The sequence below is a fragment of the Ochlerotatus camptorhynchus genome, unplaced genomic scaffold (genome assembly GCF_037179485.1).
Source record: "Ochlerotatus camptorhynchus isolate MF236.1 unplaced genomic scaffold, CSIRO-AGI_Acam_v1.1 ptg000033l, whole genome shotgun sequence".
Taxonomy (NCBI): domain Eukaryota; kingdom Metazoa; phylum Arthropoda; class Insecta; order Diptera; family Culicidae; genus Ochlerotatus; species Ochlerotatus camptorhynchus.
In genome coordinates, this window is record NW_027040524.1 from 2,125,754 (window position 1) to 2,152,974 (window position 27,221).

The 27,221-nt window shown below is 42.2% G+C and overlaps 1 protein-coding gene and 1 long non-coding RNA gene across 2 annotated transcripts in view; both read left to right on the top strand.

Annotated features, from left to right (window-relative positions):
* Window positions 1-27,221, top strand: part of LOC135709386 (uncharacterized) — a 144,390-nt gene that overhangs the window by 39,949 nt on the left and 77,220 nt on the right. The window contains exon 2 of the long non-coding RNA XR_010518348.1: window positions 21,805-22,845. This is a non-coding gene — a long non-coding RNA (uncharacterized LOC135709386). The remainder of the gene's footprint in view (window positions 1-21,804; window positions 22,846-27,221) is intronic.
* On the top strand, window positions 1,709-3,139 carry LOC135708982 (opsin-1-like). The gene is made up of 2 exons (XM_065231177.1): window positions 1,709-1,870; window positions 1,929-3,139. Exon 2 carries the CDS (start codon window positions 1,932-1,934, stop codon window positions 3,042-3,044), a length of 1,113 nt encoding a protein of 370 aa, XP_065087249.1. The 5' UTR covers window positions 1,709-1,870; window positions 1,929-1,931; the 3' UTR covers window positions 3,045-3,139.

Consider the following 27,221-nt stretch of genomic DNA (forward strand, 5'->3'; position numbering starts at 1 on the left):
AGGGAATTCTTCGAAAAACAAAGATAGAGAGGGAAGGATTAGTAATTTCCATTTAATTCCACTGCCTTATTTGCTTATCATTGACGGATACGCGTATTTCGTCTACAATGTGTAGACTTCTTCAGTGTCTTGTACTAATTCTCGACTATTAGTATTAGTACAAGACGCTGAAGAAGTCTGCACATTGTACACGAAATACGTGTACCTGTCAATAATAGCAAATAATGTAGTGGCATTACATGGAAATTACCAATCCTTCTCTCTCTCTCCCGCATTCATCAGGATTCTTCGAAAAAGTTTAAAATTCGATGAGAATCTTTGGATAAATTTCATGAATTTTTGTGGAGTGCTCTGCAAAGAATTTCTGGACTGTTTTAAATAAATTTTCAAAGGCCGTCATTTGCAATATTTATAGAGGTTAAGTTTATAGATTTTAGGCAACTAAAAGAACTAAGCGCTAAAATAATTGTACCTTACGTCCACCTTCCACAGAAAAAAATGTGAATTTTAACTATCGCGTAAAATCTCCCTTCGTTTAATTTTGAGCTATGATTGGCATTAACAGCGAAATCGTTTACAAGCTTGCATACAGTTTTACTAAATAATGCGATATTGCGCTTAATTTTACACGAAATATCACGTAAATTTATGCCAAATCTAGCGTTAATTTTATGTGCGCTGTATCTCGCAGAAATTTACATGAAATTTTCGAACGGTATGGAACAGCCTCTTCTACTTTTTTTTCAATGTCCGAACGACAAGCAGTCTACCCAAGCTCCTACCCTGATCCTATCCTTCGACAGTGAGTGTACCTCTCTAACCTCGGGTAAGCCACCGAGTATTCAGCCCAACTCCTACTAGACCTAGAATTAAGTGAATTTTGTTACAAACAAAGAACAATGAACTATCGGCTCCGTAAAGCTAACGCGATTGAACTTTCCAAATAAACGAACTAGCTGAAAAAAAACAAGCAGTCTGAAATCTCGAAAACAACTATTCCAAACCGCTCCTATCTGTTCTTGCCGTTAACTGCAAAATCGGGCCGGAGTCTAAGGCATTTTTGGTAGGATCTGGACTCGGAGTCACTGTCAATGGTGTCTTTACCGGTGGAATAGAAAGAATACCTCTGATTTTGATCCAGCAGATACTTCGAAAATGGTTCTGGCACCGCAGCTCTGCTGCAAATGTATAGAAAATTACCTCTGCTCAAACATGTCGGTGCTTCTGTACACGAAGCATAATTATAACAGATTATACCAGTTAACCATCTAGGGACAGAGTCGAGTAGTAATATCTATCGTTGTGATTTGTGACATGCATGAATTGGTGAATAAAAATATTGTCGATTACTTCAACAACGCAAAACATTAGATGGGTGTTGAGTTGCTTTGCTTCATAAATTAGGAGAAATTATTCGGAACTACATCGTAAAATTTTCGGACGGGAAAGGCCTATTGAGACTGAATTGATTTTTCCAAATAGGTGTGAACCGAGTGGCACCCACCCTTTTTTTCCTTTCGCTGACTTATAATCATAATTATAATTGAATATTGTTCTTAAGAATCGCCACTGGCGTCATAGAACGTAGGAATGCACCATGGACGGGGAAAAAATCTCTTTCTACTTTGTTGAAACCCTTTAATTCAATTGTGAACCCAGTCCGGACCGTATAAATACGGCCCGCCTGCATCGGAACAGTCGAGTCGCTTTGGGTATTCCAACAGTACGTATCGTGCCTTTAAGTCTGAAGTAGTTCGTTTTCGCAACGATTTTCTTCAGCTTAACACCAAGAGTTTATCAAGACAAAAAAGAATACATTTTGAAAAACTATCAGTTAGATCTGTGTTTAAGTACTGTTTAGCGAATAAAGGTAAGTGTTGAAAATTTCTGTGAGTTTTTGTGAAATTTAGTCACGTCGAAAATTTCAGAAAATGGCAGCCTTCGTGGAACCTCATTATGATGCCTGGCAGTCGGGTGGCAGCAACATATCCGTCGTGGACATGGTCATGCCGGATATGTTGCACATGGTCCACCCACACTGGACTCAGTTCCCGCCGATGAATCCCCTGTGGCACTCGATCCTCGGGTTTGCCATCTTCATGCTGGGACTCATCTCGATGATCGGTAATGGCTGCGTGATGTATATCTTCACCAACACCCGAAGCCTCCGCACCCCGTCCAACTTGCTAGTGGTCAATCTAGCCTTCTCGGATTTCTTTATGATGTTTACGATGGGACCGCCTATGGTGATCAACTGCTGGCATGAGACCTGGGTCTTTGGACCGTTCGCTTGCGAACTTTATGCCATGCTTGGATCACTGTTTGGCTGTGCCTCGATCTGGACCATGACTATGATTGCGTTTGACCGATACAACGTCATCGTGAAGGGTCTGGCTGCCAAGCCACTGACCAACAACAGCGCCCTGCTGCGCATCATGCTGACCTGGGCCTTCGCCCTGTTCTGGGTAATGGCTCCCTTCTTCGGATGGAACCGATATGTGCCAGAGGGTAACATGACTGCCTGCGGTACTGATTATCTGACCACCACCTGGTTGAGCCGCTCGTACATCATCATCTATGCCATCTTCGTCTACTGGACTCCGCTGCTGACGATCATCTACTCGTACACTTTCATCCTGAAAGCTGTGTCCGCACACGAGGCTTCGATGCGTGAGCAAGCGAAGAAGATGAACGTTGCCTCCCTCCGGTCGTCGGAAGCCAATCAGACTAGCGCCGAAATCAAGCTAGCCAAGGTTGCCCTCGTTACCATCTCGCTCTGGTTCATGGCCTGGACCCCGTACCTGGTTATCAACTTCACCGGTATCTTCAAGGCCGCTCCGATCAGCCCACTGGCCACCATCTGGGGATCGCTGTTTGCCAAGGCCAATGCCGTCTACAACCCAATTGTCTACGGTATCAGCCATCCGAAGTACCGCGCGGCTCTGTACCAGAGGTTCCCAGCGCTGTCCTGCCAGGATGCCCCGGCTGACGACAGCCAGTCGGTTGTTTCCGGAGCGACAACCGCCTCCGAGGAAAAGGCTTAAGTACACAAGCGCCACAGAACTTAAGCGGTGATATTTCTGGCAAACAACGTTAGACTATTTAAGGTGTGAATATAGCAAGTGGATTGCGAATCGAATGACTGATTTTTCTTTTTAATTCTCTATCCGAACTGTGGGGTATTCAAAGTATCCCTACGCTTTTAATTTTAGTCTACGCTCCATTTTGGTTTCTCTCTTTTGAAATGAATCTTATAGCGGGTGCACTACGACAGAAGTTTCGTAAATATTTTCGTCAATATTTTCACGTAAATTTTTTCAAAAATATTTTTGCTAGATCATCAATACAGGGCTGCTCCTCGCTAAACTAAATTCGTTGTATGTCATGGATTTTTCTGAGACAACATAACAACCTTCGAATAACAGAAGGAGATAATGGAAGGAAATATTGAAACTTTAATTTTATTTCAATATTTTCATAAATTGTTTGGTCATCAATACTATTGACAATACTGTTGCCTATGGATTTGAACCGAGAGCTTCGCGTGATAAATTTCACCACTGTTCACTGTAATCAATATTTTATTCATGATTCCGATGTTAATTCAACTGATAAATGGTCAAGAACTAACTTAGTGATGAAATTAGAACCTGCAGTTTAAAAAATTTGATAACCTACCTTCTTCTTCTTTGCATTTCAAGCTTATTGCATATCGCATATTAGCTTATTGCGTGCTCTCAACTTAGTGTTCTAGATGCACTTCCACAGTTATTAATTGAGAGCTTTCGATGCCTGTACCATTTTTGCATTAGTATAATTGTGTGGCAAGCAGTGTTGGCAAAATCATCAATCAAATGATATTTTTTCACTTTCATACGCTCTCAATGTCACGCGTGATATTGGAATAAAATATCATGCTTGATATTGATTTTACAAGCTCCTTTGATATTACGAGACTATTCACAACGTGCAAAAATCAAGCGGAGAGTTGACTAGACACAAAAATGATTCCGTTGCACATCGTTTTCTTAGAAAGAGAAAGTATAGTTTGCTATCTCTTTTTACTGTTCACCGATGGCAGACACGAAGTTACTGCTGCCAGCTTTTATGGAAGATTCGGTTGCGTTCGGGTGTAAAGCAAAAATCATGAGATCTCAATGTCACCACAGTTTGTTGAGATTTGTAGCTGGTGAGTTTTGTTAGCTTGCTATTCTGTATTTATGCTTGTTGATTTTTGTCTACGAAAATCATGCGCGATTTTGGGCATTGATGAGATTTGATTTTTTGATATTTTCCCAACACTGGTTGCAAGTACAATAATACTCTATGTCCAAGGAAGTCGAGACATTTTCCAACCCGAAAAATTCCTAGACCGGGACCGGGAATCGAACCCAGCCACCTCCAGCATCGTCTTGCTTTGTAGCTGCACCTTTACCGACTGAGCTAAGGGAGGCCCCAATCTTACTATATAACCTACCTACTTAACATAAAATTTAATCCAACGTGCCAGATCCCTGATGATCTGCTGATTGGATCGCCTACAGGAATCTCTGAACCATTCGATGGTAGCAGTTCTCCGTAACTGCAGCGTCTGAAGACCAGCCAGGCGATGCACCTCAGAGTTTCGAGTGCGTGGAGGAGTTGAGGATCATCCTCAGGATCTTGTTTTGGGCGCTTTGTAGTTTGAGGTGATGGCAACCCGCGCTACTCTCCCATATTGGGACCCCGTATTCTATCACGGGAAGGATTGTTTGCTTATAGACAGCAAGCTTTTTTTTCAGGGACAGAGTGGATCTCCTGGAGATGAGCGGATACAGGGATCCCAACGTGTTCCCTGATAGGCAGCTTGCTGTCGAGTGTAAGGCCGAGGTAGGCTACCTCTTTGGATCATTCCACCACTGTGCCGTTCAAGTTGATCATATTATTCTCAGACGCAACCAGTCTGGGAGATTTGGAATGAGGAAATATGATGACCTGGGTCTTCGCCACGTTTATACGGATCTTCCGGCTGTTGAAATAATCAGACAGGACATCCAGTCCTCTCTGAAGCTTCGATGACCCTACCCTTATAGATGATGGATGTGTGGATGGTGAACAGGTTGAATAGGATGGGTCCAAGGAAGTCCAAGCACCTATATTGAAGGCATCCGATGTGATGCCATTCAGAGAGACTCGGAATTGAAGGAGTACAAGCAACCCATGATTGAAGCTGGCTGTATGTAGATAGATAAGAAATACCTATATGTCATTAGTTTTCGCACTCTTGAACAGATCGGTTCGTTTTACTGCCCGCTAATAGCTGCCTACTAATAGGTTATGGGCCCAGCTAGTAACCATCGCGACCGATCAACAAGCTAATTTTTTTTTCAAGATTCGATGAACCGGTTCGGAATTCCCAAGCTTAATGGAAGAAATTGCGGAACCTATAAGAACAAGCTCGAATTTCTGCTGATTCGAGACGGCGAGCGCTGCGACTTCCGGATCGACTGTCGATTTCCTGGGCTGCTCGGAAGCAACAGTGTGTAACCCTTTTGTCTACCGAGGCGGAATACGTTGCCCTAGCAGAGGCCTGCCGGGAGTTGCTCTGGTTGCAGAAGCTAATGAAGGATGTTGGTGATGAGAAAGCTTGTTGTCCACGAAGATAATCAGAGCTGCATAGCAGTGCTGCGAGCTGAAGGAGGAAGTCGAAGAACCAAGCACATCGACACGTGGTTCAACTTCATCCGAGACTTGGTAAAGCTATCATCACACTGTTTGACAAAACGCCAAATATTTGGCAAATTTGGACAAATATATTTGACCAAAGTATAATGGCCAAATATATTTGACCAAAGTATAATGGCCAAATATATTTGACCAATTTTTGCTATGGCGAAAATTTGACGTGTATTTAACATTTCAATTATTTGGCATTTTGTCAAATAGTGTGATGCCTTTTGTTATTGTTTGACACGCATGTTTGCTCAATACTATCAAATAATTTATTTGACACTCTGAAATTTCTTGAGTAGCAAACATCAACAAATTATTGTGCAATTACCGGTTCTCGAAAAAAAAAAATCAAATTTTTTGTGTTGAGAGCATTTTGATGATGGCAGAAGACTATTCCGGTGCTACTTTCGACGATGTGGAGAGTCTTGGAGCTCCAAGTCCAAGTGGGACGTCGAAATGTGCACGAAGAATCCGGAAAAAAGTGACGCAGAGTGGAGCGAGGAAGCCACTTTAACCTTGATCGCTGCCGGTTATAAGCCACATGGTTTTAACAATGGTTATAAGTTGTTGAGGAAGTCAAGATCTTTCCGCTGATGGACAGTAGTTCAGAGTTTTCTCCCTTCGTGGCGCTAGTATACATGTGAATATCTCGCTTATAAAATATCTGTAGATCCTGACCAGATAGAAAGTTACTGTCTTCAACAAAGCTGTTCAGGAAGTTAAGATCTTTTCGTTGGTGTTCAGTAGTTCAAATTTTCTCACTTCGTGGCGCTAGTATACATGTGAATATCTCGCTTATAAAATATCTGTAGATCCTGATCAGATAGAAAGTTACTGTCTAAGACAAAGTTGTTCAGGAAGTTAAAATCTTTTCGTTGGTGTCCAGTAGTTCAGAATTTGTTCACTAAGTGGCGCTAGTATACATGTTGATTATTCCAGCTCAAGTGTATACACCACCTGTGGTCAATGTCACCGATTTGAACCAAACTTTGCCAAAACGCTTATTTTGACATTCTGAACAAACAACTGTTTTGGTTTTGCTCTTAAGTGCCTGGATCCAACCCTGGATTTTTGAGATTTTTAGATATGTTATTTTTGAGAAGATATTACTCCACAACCAATCAAATTATTTTTGATCTTAGTACGTAATATTGAAGGTATTTTAATTTAGATTTTTATAGGTGTACTGACAATACAGTAACTACAGTAAACATAATGATTTCCGGATTATATTCAAGCTATCAAAATATGGGCTAATTTCACCCAGGGCGGGATTCTTTATTTCAAATTTTCACTACTTTTTGGAAAACCCTTCTAATGCGACCTACCTTTAAGAAATTCTGCTTCAAAACCAGATAGATGGCATCCAGGACTTCAGGTATGATGTTTGAAATAGTTGGCTTTGGGATGCGAAAAAGGTACTGGAGCGACATGAAGGTTTCACCGGTAGCCATGTACCGCAAAGTCAGAGCCAGCCTTTCTCCGGCTGTAATCGCTTTCCGCATATACGTGTCCTGTGTTTTATGCGGAGCTACTAAATCCAACAAATAGTCAAAATCAGCAGCCGGCATTCTCACGAAGTTTCGGAACAAATTTGGATGATCGCTCCTCAACTCATTCAAAAGGGTTGCATAACATCCTTCAGTTTGCCGTTTCTTCACCCACTTCTGGACCCAAACACCACGCACTTTTTTTTCGATTCGTTCTCCTTCAGCAACAGATATGCTGCTTCCATAACTGTAGCAAACTCAGAATAATTCATCCTGGTTAATTTTTCTTCGATTTCAACTTCACAGCAACACAACAACAATCAGATTAATATATAAATGCAAACAGTTGCAAACAATGTGGTGACATGCAAGGAATCAAAAATATCTCCAAATGACAAAATGACAAGCTATCAACGAACCGAATAATAACGCTATGTCAGAAGTGGAAAGCAATAATGATATAATCTTCTTCGTTCTTTTTCATGACAAGCAGCCCGTGCGACACAACTCATTCGGGGCGGTAGAAGGAAACGAGCAAATTGTTAGCAAGCTGCTTCACGAAGTAAAGCCGAAGATGGTACACGTGTATGTCCTCATCCGTGTCTATAGAGATGAACTAGCCAACGGCTAAAAATCTCTCTAATAAAGTTTAAAAAAAAAAATCATCCGTGTATATTGCAACAAAGCAGGCAAGCAATATATCATTATCCTTCTACCACTCGGATCGAGCTATGTTACAGAGCGAGTTTGTCGTGGTAGTCGTAGCAACCGTTTTGTCTGTATCGTTTGTTGCTTTATGTTTTTGGATTCGCTGATGACATGTCAAATATATTTGTTGACCGTTGGTCAAAACACCTTATTTCATGTTTGGCCAAATAATGTTTGCTCAAATATTTGCGAAATGTTATCATAGTGTAATAGCATTGACAAACAACTTTGCCAAATTGCATTATTGGGCAAAAGTTAATGAAGCAAATATTTGGCGTTTTGTCAAACGATGTCAGCTTAAGCACCAACGTAATCCAGGTTGTATACTGCGCTACCGAGTCCATGATCGCCGACGCCTTGACCAAGCCGCTGGCGAGAGTGAAACTAGAGACCTGCCGGAAGGAGATGGGACTTCAATCGATGCATCTTGAGGAGGAGTGAAGGAGTACGAGCAACCCCTGATTGAAGCTACACCTATCATTTGATCACAGTAGGCTGTATGTAGATAGATAAGAAATATATGTCATTGGTTTTCGCGCTCTTGAACAGATCGGTTTGTTTTACTGCCCGCTAATAGCTGCCTGCTAATAGGAATGTCCTGTCCGAGAGATAGTTTTTCATGATCTTCGCAAGGAAGATTGGAAGACCGTATCACCAACCGGTGGAAACTAACGATTTTAAATTGGCTCACTATTTGACTAGCCTATTGGTCCCAAGCAAATCGATTAACGTACCCCATTCTAGTCGAAATTCTAGACTACACAATGTTTGTTTTGATTCGCTATGAAAGTTTGACAGATAAAATGAGGGGTTAGTGGATGTTCCTATGTTTCGAGGTGTGAATCGATTAGCTAGGGACCGAAGATAGTACCAGAGCTGAGCCAAAAAGTTGAGCACGTTTCTTCGGGACCTACTAGTCTTAGAGTTACCTCTATGGTATCACTGCAATATGTAGACCATACCATCGTGCCAGACATTGTCAAACGCTTTTTCAACGTCCAACAATGCCATGGCAGATGTTTTAGGTACAGTCCTGTTCCGTCTGAGAAGGTTTGTCACTCAGGTCAGCTGGTGAACAGTCGAGCGACCTTTACGGAAGCCAAACTGCTCCTTTAGCAACAAGTTGTTTTCATCGGCAGATGCCAGGAGTTGGTGGTAGACTGCCCTTTCGAATAGCTTAGAATACCCCCAGAGAAGGCTGATGGGTCGGTAGCTTGAAGGAGAGGACGGATCTTTCCCAGGCTTACGGATGGGGATGACTTTAGCTGACTTCAGGCACGAGGGAAAGTAGCCAAGTCTAAGGCACCATTGCCAGTTGGGTGAATAATCTGGAACTCAAGAATTTGATGGAATTTGGCTGCATTTTAAGCAACCGCAGTATCGTATGGACTTGGCTTGTTCAGTTCGAGATTATGAGAGCTGACGAAGTGTTGACCTATAGCATCAGCCTTCTCTTCAGGGGTTATCAGATGGGCGATTGCATCATTGGGTTGATTCAACGGCACAAGTGGTGGAATGGGCATTGGCTTATTGTTAAGGATTTTTGATTGTTTACCGAAGGGCTCGGCACAATCCGGGAGAGAACGCAACTTGTCACTGAAGTTCTCATTTCTGGCTTGAATAATTTTTGTTAGGCCGTGGCAATAGGTCTTCAAGGTTGTCAGTCCAGTACGTTGGTACTGTCTACGCATGGCATTACGGAGTTGTATAATGTCTTTAGCGGGTCTATCAAGGTTCAGAGTATTGCTCGCATGTCTGGAAACTGGTACGTGTTGTTCCCTGGCTCGGGATATCGCCTGCTCTATGGAACTCAAGCACCGGTCAACGTTTTCGGGGGTGTCCGGATGTTCCTCGAATTTGACAGCACTGTCGACGCAGCGTTGGAAGTGGTCCCAGCTAACGCGATGGTAGTTGCACCAGGTTGATTGTGACCTGTTAGCAGAGAAGCCTACTTCGGCCACCACCGGATAGTGGTCCGAGCTCAGTTCTTGGTAGGCCACAGGTTGTGAAATGTTGTGGCCCATGTTGCTGATGAAGATGTCAATGGTTGCATGAACTCCGGACCGACTCAGCCGGGTGGGAGTGTCCGAGGCCAAGATGCCCCTCTTGCAGGTCCTCGTTCAGGATGGTGCCGTTTCGATTGCGCCGACCGTTGCCCAAGCTTGGTGTTTGGCATTTAGGTCACCAGCGATGATGAAGTTCCCGCACCTATGGTGAGTTTGATCCGGAGGGCCGCTGACGACCCGTCTCTGTTGTTGGTTTGCTTGGTTTGTTTTCAGCTGGAAGCTTGGTAGCAGCCGGCAACGGATGTTCCGTCTCGCAGTGATGGCCACTCCCCCACGCCCAGAGCAGGTTCGGCCTCTTACGTCCTACGTCTTACGAGCCGATAGTCGGGAAGATAGACGTCCAGTTCGGGCTTCAAGTGCATCTCGGTGATGATAGCGATGTCTATATATATTACGCTCGTTGGGGAACTTAACAAACTCGATGCTCTTGCTCTTGAGTGAGCAAGCATTCCACTTGGCGATCTTGATGGCTTCCTAGTTCATGATTGTCGATGAAAAGTGATGCAGCAAGAATCTGCTCGGTTCTAGTCCTGCAGGAGCGCTTGATGACGATTGATTTTCCCATGATGGTAATGAGTTCCTCTGTTGTGAGTAGATCTTCGTTTTCATTTGATGGTGGGGCATCATCGCGACGCCAGCATAGTCCCGGGTATGCAGACTTTGTCGTATCGATTGTCGACTCGGATTAGCCGAAGGGTTTGGCACCTCAGCAGTTGGAGAAACCAATGCAGCAGCAGTAGCATTCAATTTTACCCCGGTGATCAATTTGCCCCCGGATGAAATGTAGATTCTATATCGACATTTGAATTTCTTTTTATATTTTTAAAAACTAGTTTAATTTTTCATATAAAGATGGTTGTAGCAAAAAATACGATCGCGCATTTGAAATTCAAATTTCGAAAGCAGTTAATAAGGGGGCTCCCCTTGGATCCTAAATCCGGCACGGGGTTTACAAAACCATGCGGTTCTCCAAGGTTTTTCAAAAAGCGGTTTAGGTTAAATGTTCTAATTTCTTCGTCCGCTAGTTCTGGAACATTTATCAGTCGAATAATCATCGGATTCTTGAAAAAAGCACACATTTATGTGAACAGCGATAAAAAAAAACTGCCCGCTACAGTCTCAATTTACTACCCAAAATTTGCTTTTTAGTATTGACAACATTTGTATTCCTGTGCTGAACGCTTATCTCCAAATGTTTTAGGAATATGTTATCCTATTTATCCCGTTACACCGACTGGATTTCTCACCCTGTACCTATCTACATCTCATTCCACATTCCACATTCCACTCTATCAACGATGACGTGGGCGTTAAGTTATTTTTTAGTTCCAGGTCGTCGCAGAGGATGCCCGAAAAATAAATAAAAACCTGTATCCCGGTTCGTCGTCGTCGTCCCTCTTTGTGGAATGGAAATATTATTAACAAGCTTGAGCTAAGAACGAAGGCACAGATAGAAGTCGATAAAAACAAAATCCATTGGGTTTCAGTTACCCACACCTGACCAAAAAGAAACGAAGGAAAAAACAACAAACAACAACATCAAGTGAAATCCTGCCCTGCAGCCTCAGTGACCGAAAAGAGGGACAGACATAATAAAAAAAAAACGACAGCAACATGAAAGAAGAGGAATATGCTGACGCCCGCAGGCTGCCGCTGCAGGGATTGGGATTTGATCCGCGATACAACGAGCTGATAACACCACCAAACATAGGAAACCTTTTCCGAAGCATCGTGCGCCGAGATTGGCCGACGAGGATCCAATCAGGAAGGGAAAATTAATGAATTTTTAAACTCTTTTGCATCCGGGTTATAACCGTCCGCGTTAAGGTGCAAGTGTAGGTGAGACTTTCGTGGTGGCGTCCTCTGTGAAGCTTACTGCTGCAGTTGACAGAGATTTTTTTTTACTGGCTGGTTCAGTCTCTGCTTCTTGCGGTTGGGATTTGTTGGGATGGGATGGTGGATGATGAAGTTGATGTCATGGTGAGTGGGATCTCGATGATGCCGGCGATGACGGTGCACCTGTTGATGAACTGAATTGTTGTTATGTAAATGTTTTGAATTATGGGGCAATCGATATGCATAATTTTTCACCGTTGATACAGCAAAGAATAATATGGATGGATATTAGACTCAGCTGGATGAACAGAAATGGTTTAAGTATTCAGGTTATTCCATAGAATGGAGCAGTATGGTGCAGCAAACACACACATTTTTTGACGTAGGATAACGTCTTTCGGCAACATATTGGGGGTACAATTAAAAAAAAACTAGAGTCGACCGCATTACGAAAAGTGGTCAGGTTTTGACCACATATAACTCTGTAAATAGCGGATGGATTTTAATTCTAAATATGTCAATAGATTGGAAATTTTTCTACAAATCTGCTAATATGAACAATTCATTAATTTTCAATAGGTCACTATTGAAAATTACACAAATGTCCAACTGTTTCAATGGCGATCAAAATTATTACCGATTACCTGCAAAAAGCGCTTTCCCTAACACAGATTTCAAAATCGAATTCCATCCGGTCTCACTGGTGTCCGTTCGGTCATCAGTAGAAGCAGTACTTTCGGTACGTGGCGTTGAACATTGTTCTCCAGTACACAACGAAAGGCTTCCCGCAAACAGCGAGCTGCAGCCCACATGAGCGTCCATTCACCGAAGAAGGAGGAAGAAGCCGCACCGCTACTGATCGCATAATTTTCAATGAACGTTCGCTTGCCTTCCTGCCAGCCATATCATACCCAAAGCTTTATTAAGGCCTGTACTCGAAAAAAATGCACCAAACAAAAGTGTTCGCCAAACATTTATTTGAAGTCGGATTTTCTTGAAACTTTCAGAGAATGAACTAATACATATGGATTATGTTTCGGCATAATTACTTTCTTCAATTTCATTTCCATCGCTGAAAGCCCGCACCTTTCCCTTAAGACGCCTCATTACATTTTGTGCAATGGTGGAGCCGACCTTTTTGGTCACTTTCATCCATTCTTTCTTCAACTCCTTCTTCTTCTTCTTCGCATTTCAAGCTTATTGCATATCGCATATTAGCTTATTGCGTGCTCTCAACTTAGTGTTCTAGATGCACTTCCACAGTTATTAATTGAGAGCTTTCGATGCCTGTACCATTTTTGCATTGGTATAATTGTGTGACAAGTCCAATCATACTTTTATGCCCAGGGAAGTCGAGACATTTTCCAACCCGAAAAATTCCTTGACCGGACCGGGAATTGAACCCAGCCACCTCCAGCATGGTCTTGCTTTGTAGCTGCGCCTTTACCGACTGAGCTAAGGGAGGCCCCTTCTTCAACTCCAGCTCGTTCTTAAACACCTTGGACGATTTTCGAACTTTGGCCACCGGACGAATCTCTGGTGAATTTGGGGGTTTGGCGGTTTTTGGTACAAAAACAACGTTATTGTCTCTGTATCAATCCAAAATAATGTCTCGTCTCCGTGGGACCGCAGGAAGGGCAACAGACGCTTCTGGAGGCACTCGGTGCGGTAAATTTCGCTGTTGATGGTACCCATTATGATGTACGGTTTACTCAGTTTACCGCATTGGCATATGGCCTGCCAGAGCAAGTATTTTTTGGCGAATTTGTCCACTTTCTTCTTCCTTATGTCTTCCGGAACATCAAACCGTGATTTGGCAACGTAGAACTCCAAGCACGGTGTCTGATTTGCGTCTGCCTTGATGTAGGTTCGTCATCCATAACCACACACATCGGTTTCGTTGACCACTCTCGATACAGCTTCCTTGCGTGGCATTTGGCCGCCGTGTTTTATTGATCACGCCGGTTCGGTGCCTTCCGGACCTTGAATACACGAAGCCCAGCTCGTTTCATGGTTTGCTGAATGACACAGGCGGAACACTTTGCCTTCAGATCCGCGAAAGTTTCGGATTACGCTTGAAATAATCCAACACCTTCCGGGCCTTCACAGGGTCAGCTGTCTTCGATTTTCTTCCACTTCCAGCCCGCCGCTCGGTCGTCTGGGACTCCTTAAACGATTTTACCACCCGAGACACAGTTGTATGGGTGATTCCCACTTATCTCCCGACCCATCTCATGGTCGCAGTCGGCTTTCCATGACGGCGCGCAAAATTCTCTGGCGATTTTCTTCTTGTTTCGATGACATCTCACCACTGAACCGATTGTTATGAAATTTTGCACTTGTAAACAATTTACTCCAAACTAGTTATACCCAGATTTTCATCAATTTTTACCCACGGATAAAAAAGTTACACACGGATAAAAATGGTGCATTTTTTTTTCGAGTGCAAGCCTTATGTACCCAGTAACCCAATTTTTGTGCTCAAATGCGTAACAGTATAGAAGTGGTACATACAAATTCTCGTAATGCCCGAATACTACATGACCTTGTAAATTAACCAGAAACACTTCGAATTAAGGTAAGGTTTTCTCCAGAACGCTCGAAAAAAGCAAACGAATCTCGTATTTATATGATTGATTGCGAATATCTCGCGAATGGAAAATTGAAGCAAGAAATTCCTCCAATAAATTTTCGCTTTTTTATTATCTAATGAATAAACCGAAAATTCCGTGCGTTTTGTGCACGAAAAGGCGTTATTTAGCCATTAGAAAACAAGGCGTTTCTGTGATGGGAGAAGTGGTTTCCCTAACACAGTCGCCGAATATTGATACCGAGCACGTAATCCTACGTCAAATCTACGGTAGTGTCTTGGATAAAACCTCCTACTTTTTTTTTGAAGAAAGTTTAAAGGGATCTCCATCCCGACTGACAAATCGAACAGTTTCCGATTTTCATGAAACTTTCCATAAGGGAACATGCATAAATGACGTGGCATTTGTGGAGGAGGGGGGTTTCAGAAGTTGTGACCGGCCGTGTACTAGGTACAGTTAAATACGATACGAGGGGGGTCTAAAAATGATTAAAAACATGCTACGTCATTTATGGATGGTCTTTAATTGTAGGGTGGCCAGGGGGAAAGCGGAAAATGTGGGAAAAAGTCACGAGCACCGGAAAATAGTGGGGAATTTAAATACAAAATCGTTAAATCAGAGAATGTGCATGGATTCGCAGTGGTTTCGAACATTCACTCAAGGAATTGGAGCCATAGTAAGTGTAAAATACGTTTCATAAGAATTCCGTGGAATCGATAGAACATAGTTTTTCATTTAGTTACGACGACATAATAAAATTGTATGAACTTAAACTAATTCAAGCTGAACATTGCATTAGGTCCTAAGTAACTTTGATCGATTCTCTTCGTCGAATTTGTCTTTCGTTAATAACTTGAGCATATCAAGCTGAACATTGCATTAGGTCCTAAGTAACTTTGATCGATTCTCTTCGTCGATATGTTTTTTCATATCAGATGCTAGATAAAAGCTTCTTTTATCGATCTGTGTGCTGAAAATACCTGGGAATGTCTTTACATGGCCGTGGGGATGCAAAGAGAAAGTCGACGAAGAGAATCTGTCAATGCATAGGTATTTTGCAGGACATTATCAAAAAGTGATGACCGGGTCATAGAACTTGTTATCAATTTGATATTTTACTTTGCTCGGGATTATGATTACATAGATCGCTACGGAATAGTTTCAAAATTGGTCATACAATTCCGGAGATACGGCCGGAACAAGTTCTTAGTGTCAGCTTATGAGTAAGTTCAAAACCCATCATGCGACACTATAAATTACATCGGAATTCGAAAACAAGTTCAATAACAATGATATCTAGTACCCTGAACCAGATTTGCTGAATCCTGCTGAATGTTCCGGGTTGCACCGGGGAAGTGGCCAGATTTGACTTTTTTTTTAATCAATCATGTGCCACATCAAATGACGTGAGAATTTTTAAATAAGATCATTGGTAGTTATATTGAGTGTTAAAAGGGTCAGACCATGGGTGAATAAATTGGGATTTTTCGCCAACATATGAGCAAGTTTGGTCTCTTAATATCCATTAAAATATAAACTACAGTAATGACCTGATTTTATCAGTCCCTTCACGCATTATTCTTTTAATGTTCAGTAATTTGCTATATCCATAATTCGAAATCTTTTCCATTAATCTTCTTGATCGATGTTTAGAGTAAACTTTGGTGCAATAAAACCATTGAAATAGCGCATGGGTTTCATAGAATATTAGAAAATATTTTCAAAAAGGAGGCTGATAAAATCGGGTCATTATTGTATATATTATATCTATAAAAAAAATCTACCGGCTGGAGCAGGAATCGAACCCTCACTCCATGGCACACGCAAAATAGCTGTTAGACGGGTGACGCCGCTAACCACTCGACCACGAAGACCACTTTGACGCGAAAATGTCGTCATCGAAACCCAATCCAAAAGAATTATTTGTTTACTCTTGTTTCTTGCGTGACAGTAGCTCAGTGTAGTGCAGTTCTTACGTGGTGTTATGTGTGTTTCACTGAATTTCATTAAGCAAAATTCTGTCAAATAAAAAAATCGTTGAGGAATATTTTGCATCTGGTCGAGATATAAACCGTTTACTTATTATTATTATTTAGCTTTATTTAGGAGGCTTTCAGCCTTAGGCTGGTTCGCCTCCAAGAAAACCGTTTACTTGACTTTGTGTCTAGGGCACTGTCGAAAGCACCTGCGGCTGTTGCGCAAGGTGTTAAAAACTGGATTGGTCAATTCAATCGACGATGGTCAAAAACCCACCGTAAGGATCGGTTCTTTAAGAAGAATGCAGAGTGGCTTGAAAGCATATTCGAGGTAAGAATCCCTGGGCGTGCTTAATTTTAGAAAGCAGCATAAATTAACGAAGAAACGTTTTTAATACGATACCGTCGAACATTAAAAAAATCAACAGTTCGGAAAAATTGTATCTGTTGAGCGAAGTGCTAAATTTTCAAAAAACAACGGATTCCAAACCAATTTAAATTGAACTTGAATGAAAATTAGTAAAAGCGTGGAAATGCGTTAATGTAAAGCAAGACATACTACTGATGAAATCTGTTTTTGTTCATGTAACTAAATAATCAATAGCATCAACCGCGATTAGAAGAAGATTTGTCTTTGATATTTGTAGGAATATTTTATAAAAATCCTAAACAAAAACTACCGACTTTAAATTTTACAAAAAAAAAACATCCAACAGTCCTTGACCTCCTGATCAACTTTGCCGAAGAAATCATCCGTCTAAATAGTCAGGATCTTGAGATACAGCAGCACAAATATATTCACTTCGAATGCTCACTAGCGCCGCCAAGCGGAAGAATTCCGAACTGTTCTGTCCATCATCCAACAGTCATTGACCCCCTGATCAACTTTGCCGAAGAAATCATCCGTCTAAATAGTCAGGATCTTGAGATACAGCAGCACAAATATATTTACTTTCAATAATCACTAGCGCCACCTAGTGGAGGAATTTCGAATTGTTCTGTCTATCATCCAACAGTCCTTTACCCCCTGATCAACTTTGCCGAAGAAATCATCCGTCTAAATAGTCAGGATCTTAAGATACAGCAGCGCAAATATATTCACTTCGAATGCTCACTATCGCCGCCAAGCGGAAGAATTCCGAACTGTTCTGTCCATCATCCAACAGTCATTGACCCCCTGATCAACTTTGCCGAAGAAATCATCCGTCTAAATAGTCAGGATCTTGAGATACAGCAGCACAAATATATTCACATTCAATAATCACTAGCGCCACCTAGTGGAGAAATTCCGAATTGTTCTGTCTATTATCCAACAGTTCTTTGCCCCCTGATCAACTTTGCCGAAGAAATCATCCGTCTAAATAGTCAGGATCTTAAGATACAGCAGCGCAAATATATTCACTTCGAATGCTCACTAGCGCCGCCAAGCGGAAGAATTCCGAACTGTTCTGTCCATCATCCCACAGTCATTAACCCCCTGATCAACTTTGCCGAAGAAATCATCCGTCTAAATAGTCAGGATCTTGAGATACAGCAGCACAAATATATTCACTTTCAATAATCACTAGTGCCACCTAGTGGAGGAATTCCGAATTGCTCTGTCCATCATCCAACAGTCATTGACCCCCTGATCAACTTTGCCGAAGAAATCATCCGTCTAAATAGTCAGGATCTTGAGATACAGCAGCACAAACATATACACTTCGAATGCTCACTAGCGCCGCCTAGCGGAAGAAATCCGAATTGTTCTGTCCATCATCCAACAGTCCTTGACCTCTTGATTAACTTTGCCCAAGAAACCATCCGTCTATATCATCGGTATCTTGAGATACAGCATTCAAATCATGCAAAATAGGAGATTTTAGGGCAAAACTGTGAAAAACCCAACTTACCTTATCGTGCCCAAGATGAAACCCAGTCCAATCGATTCCTGAGACTTTTTTCTATAAGAATGACTATTTTTTAGTCTCTTGTTCCAGCGAGCACCGAAGTTATTGAATTTTAACACATTGTTTCGATTTTGTCCCCAGTGTGCAATGTTACTTAGGACCTAATGCAATGTTCAGCTTGATATAACCGTTCCTACCTGTGAATGTCTTTAAATGGGCGAGGGGATACAAGAAGAAAGTCGACGAAGAAAATCTTGTAAATGTTAATTAGGACCTGATGCAATGTTCAGCTTGAATTGCTCGCTTAGCTGTAGCAATGTAAAAGGAAAATCGATGACGAGAATCTATCATTGCAAGTAGGACCTTTTGAACGCTCACTGTCGAATTTCAGTACTGAAAAAAAAACTCGACGGTATCTCTATTTATGCTACAGAACGGTTTAAAAAAAACTACCAAATTTTTTGCTGATGGGGGCGAGGCATAGCAAGCCGTTCTATTTCAAAATTCTCCAAGTAAGAGGGACTTAAAATGCTTACCTCGTAAGTCCCTCCTACTTGGAGAATTTCGAAATAGAACGGCTTGCTATGCCTCGCCCCCATCGCATAATTTTCCAAGTAGGATGAACTTTAATAGCTTATCTAAAAGCATGAATGGAGGTACCGTCTGATAATTTCAGTGCTTGGTATAGAAATCGGTAATCTGTGTAGGGAAATCCTTTTTTCCCACCACAGAAACACCACGTTTTCTTATGCAAAATAATGGATGATCAAATGGAGGGATATCAAGCTAAAATGTTCCTATCGCGAGATATTCACGATAAATACCGAAATTTCACATAAATGTCCAACCCGTTTTATGTGTGTGTGTGTGCTGCTGATTTTCACTGTTGCCTAATGCTTAGGGAATTTTCATAAATAGCGTAGTAGTTGTGGGGGGAGAGGGGTTTTAGAAGTTGTGACCGGCCATGTATTAGGTATAGCAAAACACACTACGAGGAGGACATTTATGGATGATCCCTCATTTTAATTTCAAGGCTGTGTTCCAATGGAAGAGTTAAATTTAACTCGGGGTTAAAAGTGAGTTATCGGATAACCCTGCTATCCGAGCGTGGTTATTTCTGACCGACTAGAAGTTAAATTTTGGCAACCGTGGCTGAGTTCTGTTTGAAACCCGATCAATTTCCGGGATTTTCGAACATTGAAAATAACTTTCGTAATGTCACGTTTAACCACGAGTTAAATTTAACTCGGCAATTGTGACACAGCCCAAGAAGTATTTCTCGATTACTTTTTCGAAGGGACGTATCAGCTTTTGTTACCAACGCATTTGATCGTTGATTTGGCGTAACTGGTAGCTCACTCACGCATGCTAACACTACCATCAGATAGGGAAAGTTTTCCCATACCTGACAGTGGTGTTAGTATGCGTGAGCGAGCTACCAGTTAGGCCAAACCAACGATCAAATGCATTGTATACAAAAGCTGATACGTCCCTAATCGAGATTTATGGAATATAACTTTGATCCAAATATTCCTTTGAAAACCGAAGATGATTTTAATAATGTTCTTGAATCATTCACTACAGTTGAGCTGCCTCAGTACCAAAATGCGAGGTTACATTCGATTCAATTATAGACGACGATCTTCAACTCTTGATCCGTCTGAAAAATGTCCGTAGGAGGCAATATCACAGAACACGCGATCCGAAAATTATCTAGCGGGATTTGCAAAAACAAATGAAAAAGAGATTCGCTGCCCTGAGGAAGAACAAAACTTTTGAAAATGATGGTTCAAAATTAGACCAGAATTCATGTTGAAAAAACCTCAATAGCCAGATGATTCCTGGGGGGATGTGGATGAAGTAAGATCTTTAACTAAAAACTTAAAGGGACAGCCCTATGGGGCTGTACGCAATGGTGACGTAGGATTATGTGATCTTATATAATAAATCTTATTTGTTAACTGCAGCAGGAGCTTGTGTTTTGTGTAGAAATAGGAATTTGAGCGAGGTTCTCTCTGTTTACACTCTTTAGTATGAGGCGCTTAACATAGATGCGACTCACGAGGAGCTACTGATTCCGATCCATAGCGGCTTTTTCCTCCTTCTATGGATGCTCGTGCGGGCTCCAGCTCGCTGCTTGCAGGCAGCCTTTCGTTGTGTACTGGAGAACAATGCTCAACGCCACGTGCCGAAAGCACTACTGCTGCTGCTGATGCCGAAGACCGGACACCACCACACACGGTGATTGAAACTGAATCCGATCAACGATTGAGGCCAGCTTTGATAGCTTGCTGCTTTGGGGGAGCCTTTCGTTGTGTACTGGAGGACACCACCACTCACCATACGGTGATCGAAATAAACCCCGTTTGTTGAGACCGGATGGAATTCAACTTTGAAGTCTGTGTTAGGGAAATCGCTTTTCGCAGGTAGTCGGTGGTAATTTTAATTATCATAGCAACAGTTGTACATTGGCAGGGTTTTCAAGAGTGATATTTAAAAAAAAATGGTCTCTTAGTCTTAACTTTACCAGATGCGTAGGAATATTTCTAATCGATTGGTGATAAAATTATTGAAATAGAATCAGGAGCAGCTGAGTAATTAACGTTCAAAATCTTTCATAATTTTGTTACATGTTCCATTTTCGGTTTTCACAAAGTGTACCCCCATGTAGAAATCACAGAAGTAGTCCTACGTCAAAAGTTTCAAAATATGTAAACTCCAGGTAATGATGGAATTTTCTATATCCTTTCAAAAAACTCCCAGCGAGTACCTTGTCTTTCATGGTAAAATTATTTAACAGATTTTTCATTTGGCGTACTTTCCTGATAAATGGAAAATGCAATTTTTTTTTCCAATTTTGAAGCCGGAAAATAATCCAGCTAAAGCTTCTAGCTACCGTCCACTAAGTAAATTCTTTGAAAAGCTAATTGATGAATACAATCAATCATCACATCAATACGAACTCAATTTTGCTGATAGGCCCTTTTGCATTTTCCATGGGTATTCAAATACTCATCAACTCTGAAGAGCAACCAATTTAATTCGTTCAAACAAATCTGAAGACTGCTCAACTGGAGATGCTTTTCTAGACATAGAAAAGCATTCGACAGTCAGTGTTTGGCATGAAGGTTTGATTGCTTAATTTAAATAGTTTAATTTTCCACTTTATTTTATGAGATGTGTTCAACATTATTTAAATCCAAATCTGAACGTCTACCTGTTAGAGCAGGTTCCTCCAAGATATTTTCTAGATTATTCCTCTAATTCATCTACTTTCATGAAACTTTCGTTTACCAAGTGTTTATTCTTCAGCCAGTTTAATTTAAACTGTTTGCTCGAGCTGGAATCTCTCCCACCATCCTATTTTTACCAGGATTAATTAACTAGAGTAAGTCTGCTTTCTCAACACCGCACAGCATCCGAAAGCTTTTCCCTTACCCTCAAGGGCGTAATTTTGCTCCACAGAAGTTTTACTTGTTCTTCCATAGCTTATTCACAATTTCCCCCTTTCTTCCCTCTTTTTTTTCTCTCAACAGCACTTGACCAGACGGAACAAGGATAACTTTTATCCGCCCGAATCACTAACGAAGAGAGTGTGTACTTTTTCCTTCCGTTGCGCGTGCCACTTCCGGCAAGTCAAGTTTCGCCAAAGTTTATTTCGAACTACACGTGCGCGCGAGGACGAGGATTAAGCAACCGAATCCAAACAGGAAAGAACAATCAAAAACGAATAAATCTCATTCTGGAAATACAGCGGAAACGCTTCAGCGCGGGAGAGTGTATGTGTGCGTTGTGTAAGGAAGCGGAAAGGAAATTGCTTTTCCCCTCCTTGGCAGCGTTGCGGGACTGCTGATTTTGCTTGGAAAACTAATAAAAAAGTGTGCGCGCTGCTGACGAACGTGGCCGGGAAAACGAAGGAAGGAAATTAAAACTAAACAAACCTGATGAAGGTGAAGCGGTTGTGAGGTGAGTGTCTGCGCTGAAGTAACTAAATCGAAAGATAAGTGGCTATGAAGAAAACTAGGTAGCTTTTTTTTCTTCTTTCTTGTTGTTTCGGGTTCAAGACGAAATTCGACGTCGACTGCGAGTTGAATGAAATTTATTTTACGATCAATTTTTCCGCTATCGACGCCCCACCGGCAAACTAGAAAGACTTGCACAATCTGAAGAGGAGTTTCCTTCCTCTCGAAAGCAGACACGGTGGGAATTCGCAACCGTCCCTGGGAGTATCTAGTGTAGTGATTAAGCAGTCATACAACAGTGCATTGGGTGTCAATCTCGTCAACGGAAGAGGGTTCATAAATAGAAACGTACCGAAAGAAAGAAAAGTTCGTGTCAGATCCACCGAGCAGTCAGTGTGTGAATGTCAGCTGCAAATAGTGTCTCTTGACAAGTTGGAAAAGTGAAAACTTTGAAAACGGAAAGTGACACAGACCTCCCCCCGACCAACAGGTGTCTGCATCCACACAGGGTGGTGCGTCAAAGTCAACAGCAGAGCGCAGATCGGCAAGATAGCGCCGTGTCAACCTGAGAAGGATAGAGCCGACGATAATGGGAAGCGATGATATGAAGTGAAGGTAAGGCGCACTTTTCTCGCTAATTGATTCAATTAAAAGCAGACACTGTCTGCCTGGCCTCCCCTTGGTGGTCTCTCGACGGAATTGCTGGAATGGGAATTTATGTGACAGGCAGGCGTTTGGGTAAATAATGGCAATGGAGTTTGTATTTGTATGAAGTTAGGTCCGGCTTATTTTAGTCGAGATGAGTGTAAATCTGTCGTTCTTTGTATCATTTTTGATATCTTTGACCAATTGAGTCTTAATGAAATGTCTTATAATCTCGATATCCCGCTCTCGGATTTCTGTTCATATTGCCTTCAGATGACATCAAAGTTGGAGTTTGGCATTCGAGAAGTCACTAAGCACGAATTGTATACCGCAGGCATCGATTAATGCAAACTGGAGGCTTTTGGAGTGGTATGGGTATTTTTTTTTTAAATTCCTCAGTGATCTTTTGAATAATTCCTTATTAACTTGGTACGATGGGAGAATATTTGAAGAACTAAATATTAATTTTTGACCAATTGATGGTCTTCAAAATAGCTCCTAGTAAACTTGATATGATGAGAGAATATCTTAGTGACTGATGATATTTAGAATAATCTCCATCTTGCTAGGAACCCAAGCAGAGTCGGATACCAACATGTTATCAAAATTATAATAAATTTTATGCTCAAAAGTAAATTAATAAAGAAATTAAATATTCGTTTTTCCTGAGATGGAAGTTGAGTTCAAATTTTGATATATTTATGATGTTTCTGAGATTTTTAACCAAATCATCATGAGATATTTAAAAAATGTATATTATGAATAGCTACGTTATTAAACATTTAACCGAGATTTCTAGCAAATTGTTATTTATGAAGTTTCAAAACTGCTTATTATTACATAGCCTGAAATATAATACAGCTATCATTCGTTGGTTGAGACTTATTCTTATCCTATCTACTGAATACCATTTGATAATGGGGAGGCAGCTTCCACACCTGCGTAGGATATCGCACCCATTCAACACACATGGGCCGGGACCAACGGCTTTACTTCCCTTCCGAAGGAAGACGTGACCAGAGATTGTTATGCCTCAGAAAAATCCCACCGACCTCGACTGGGATTGAACCCAGACCCATTGGGGTGTTAGAAAGCAGTCACGCTTACCTCTACACCCCCGGCGCCGGCTGGTGAGGTTTGCAGCTGGTGAGTTTTTTCGCTTGATATTCCGAGGTACTATATAACAGCCTGCAATATCAACCGCAGTTGTTTGCTTGTTGATTTTTGTCATTTATCTACGAAATCAAGGGTGATCTTGTTCTATGGTGATATTAGGTTTTTTGATATTTTCCCAACACTGTTTCTAATTACAGTCATCCCAGTATTATGGGCCAGCTAGTCACTATTATGGGCCAGTCAGTTCTGCGTGTTACTCAAATGTAAATGGCCCATAATTATGGCCCATAATACTGGGGTGACTGTATCAATAGTGACGAACTACACAGCAAAAAATAAATTTTAATATTACATCCAAGAAGATGCACTTCAATCATGTCGAAAATCTCATGTAATGTTTATGGCCACAAACATAACAAATGCAGTAAAAGCAGCGTAATGTTCTTCAATGTAAACTTGGGATGTCATCGTCGAGGATGTGACGAATGGTTCCGTTTTCAGACCACAACTGCAAATAGCTTGCCAAATCATGGACTTCTTCGCGAACTTGTCACGAACTTGAATCTTCCCGACACATCCAGCCGCGATGTGAAAATTTTTACCGGGAAGCTGCTTAAAATCGAGTTTGACGTATGTTTCGTCATCGATCAAAGTGCAGCCCTTGTGTTTTGTCAAAACTCGGTCGTACAAGAGCCTTGCACGCTTTTTGGCCACGGAATTCAGCTTCATGTGCCGGTTCGGATGTTTACTGGCTTTGTACGACTTGTATCCTTCCCTGGCAAGGATGCTCCGCACCGTTTGAAAGTTGGCGCTGTACCTTCAGGCCACATCTCGGATCGAAATACCGGGGTTGGCTTTAACGCACCTCAACACCTTGGTGCACATCTGACGATCCCTGGTTCCAGTTTCTCGTAAGTCCGCTGATTCCTTTCCACACTCAGGGTTTCCTAGTAGGTTTTGAGCACTCGACAAACTGTTGTTTTCGGCGTCTTCAGCACTTTAGCCAGCTTGGAACCGGTTATTTCTGAACGCGATCGACTGCTTTGATCAAACTTGCCCCAGTTGTTCTCAATAGAAGTGTAAACAAACCACTGTCAAAGATTTTCGATTCCCAACACTAGAGGCGTGCTAGTGGCGCACGAGGGCGAACCAATTTACTTTTAGTCATCCACTTTGATGTGACATCAAATTTGACATAATTTTCAGATGGATAAAGTGCCACCCACAATTGATCCGGTTGTTATACTTAACAACACATTTTTATCACAACTGGATCAATTGTTCATGGCACTTAGCTGCTCTTTAATTGGATTTTTTTTTTACTTTATTAGAGAGATTTTTAGACGTTGGCTAGTTCATCTTTATAAAATAGGAGGCCCCAGAAGGGGGTTCTGCCTGCAAATTTTGTTACGGAGTTGGTTCACAATTCACATGTACTCAAATAGAAGCAATTAAAACAGATTCCAGTAAAAAAACTAACAATACAGGCAACGGGAAAAAAAAAAAAATCTGGTACATCAAAGTTAGGTAGGGTTTTGAAATAGATCGGAGCTCCACCGTAGGAAGGTTAATCCCCCGTCCGGCAGAGATGTCTCGTTAGCCAAAAGAAAGTTAAAAGGAGCTAAATGTTGTTGTATAACCCAGCGTCCTTGAGGAAATAAATAACTGTCGCTAAGGTGGAGGATTCGTCGCCCAGTATGTCCCTAATGCTGTTGGGAAGTGCGTACTGCTCCCGTAGTTGTTGGTTTTGCGGACCCAGGCATAGGATGTGTTCCACCGATGCAGTGGTTCCGCAAACGTAGCACATTCTGTGGTACTGCGTCTTATATAGTTTCGACATATCGGATAGTTTCGACATATCAGTCCACTTGCTCTTCGTTTCTTTAATTCTTCGGATGAAGAGGGATTGGGATTGGCACCACTCTGCTTCCCAGGCTTCCCACATTTTGCTGACTATCCATCGCTTTATGTCTTGTAGTGGCACTTCGTCGGTGTAACGGGGGCCAGCTGGGTCAGACCCTGCCAGGCTGTCGGCTTCGCTATTTCCTGGGATACCGCAGTGCCCAGAGATCTAGGAAAACACCAAGTTCGAAGATGTGGCCTCCGCAATACCCTGTATCTAGGGGTGAGTCAGGGTCTCAGATGTAAGCGCTTGTATCACGCTGTACGAATCGGATAGCACCAGTATGGGCCGATCCGAGGGTGTTGTAACGGCAACAAAGATGACCGCAGCTTCGGCGGAGAGAACCGAGCATTGTGGCTGCTACTCATCGGTGCTGAAATTCCGGCTTCTCCAATTCTGACCCGGCTCGAGAAAGCGATCCGTCCGTTTATATGTGGGCATGGGTTGGGTAGTTCGAGCCTTGCAGTTCGGCTACTGTTCTCCTCAGCGCTGCAGAGTTTTCTCCAGCCTAAAACCTGTGCTTTATCCGACTCTCGATTTTTGGTGGAGTTAGCTCCGAATTGGCAATCATGCCGAGGAGTCTGTTTCCCTCATCGAGGAGAAAGATCCTGTCATTTCCGGAGGTCATTGCGGTAAAGGCAGTGGCTTTCGTTGCAATTGCTGCGGTTATACGATGGCGTTAGGGCGAATACCCGCTTCGATGCATGCGGCATCGGCGGGCATTGACGGAAGAAGACCGGAGACAATCCGAACGTAGGTGTTGAAAGTTGGTGCTAGTATCTGCACGAGCTTTTCGGTGGCGATGCACGTCATCTCAAGACCGTACAGTAGGCGACTATCGATGAAGGCTCTTGCAACCCGGAAACGAGTGTCGCGATTGTTCGACCGGTGGGGGCGAGAGATGTTGCGGATCAAGTTGATCCTACTGCGGCAGTCGTTCTTGATTGCCTAAAGTGCTGCTTGAAGTTGAGGGACCGGTCAACAAGTACCCCCAGAATACGGCTGGCTTTGAACTTTGATAGGTGGCCCGCTGACACGGTGCCGGGATGGACACACACCTGGCACTTTTGGTGGCCGAAAGCTGGAAACCTACCGCGCTGGCCCACCTGGCTACAGCGGAGACTGCTGCCTGGGCCTTGATCCTGTTACGTGCTGCTGTTGGGCCGGTAGTTACGATAAGTACATCGTCAGGATACACGAAAATGGAAACATTTATCGGCAGTCCACCGAAAACTCCGTTCATGGCCACAAGGAAGAGGAGAACGGCGATAACTGAAACTTGTGGGACGTCCGTCAACTGCGACTCTGAAAGAACGATAGGTCAGGA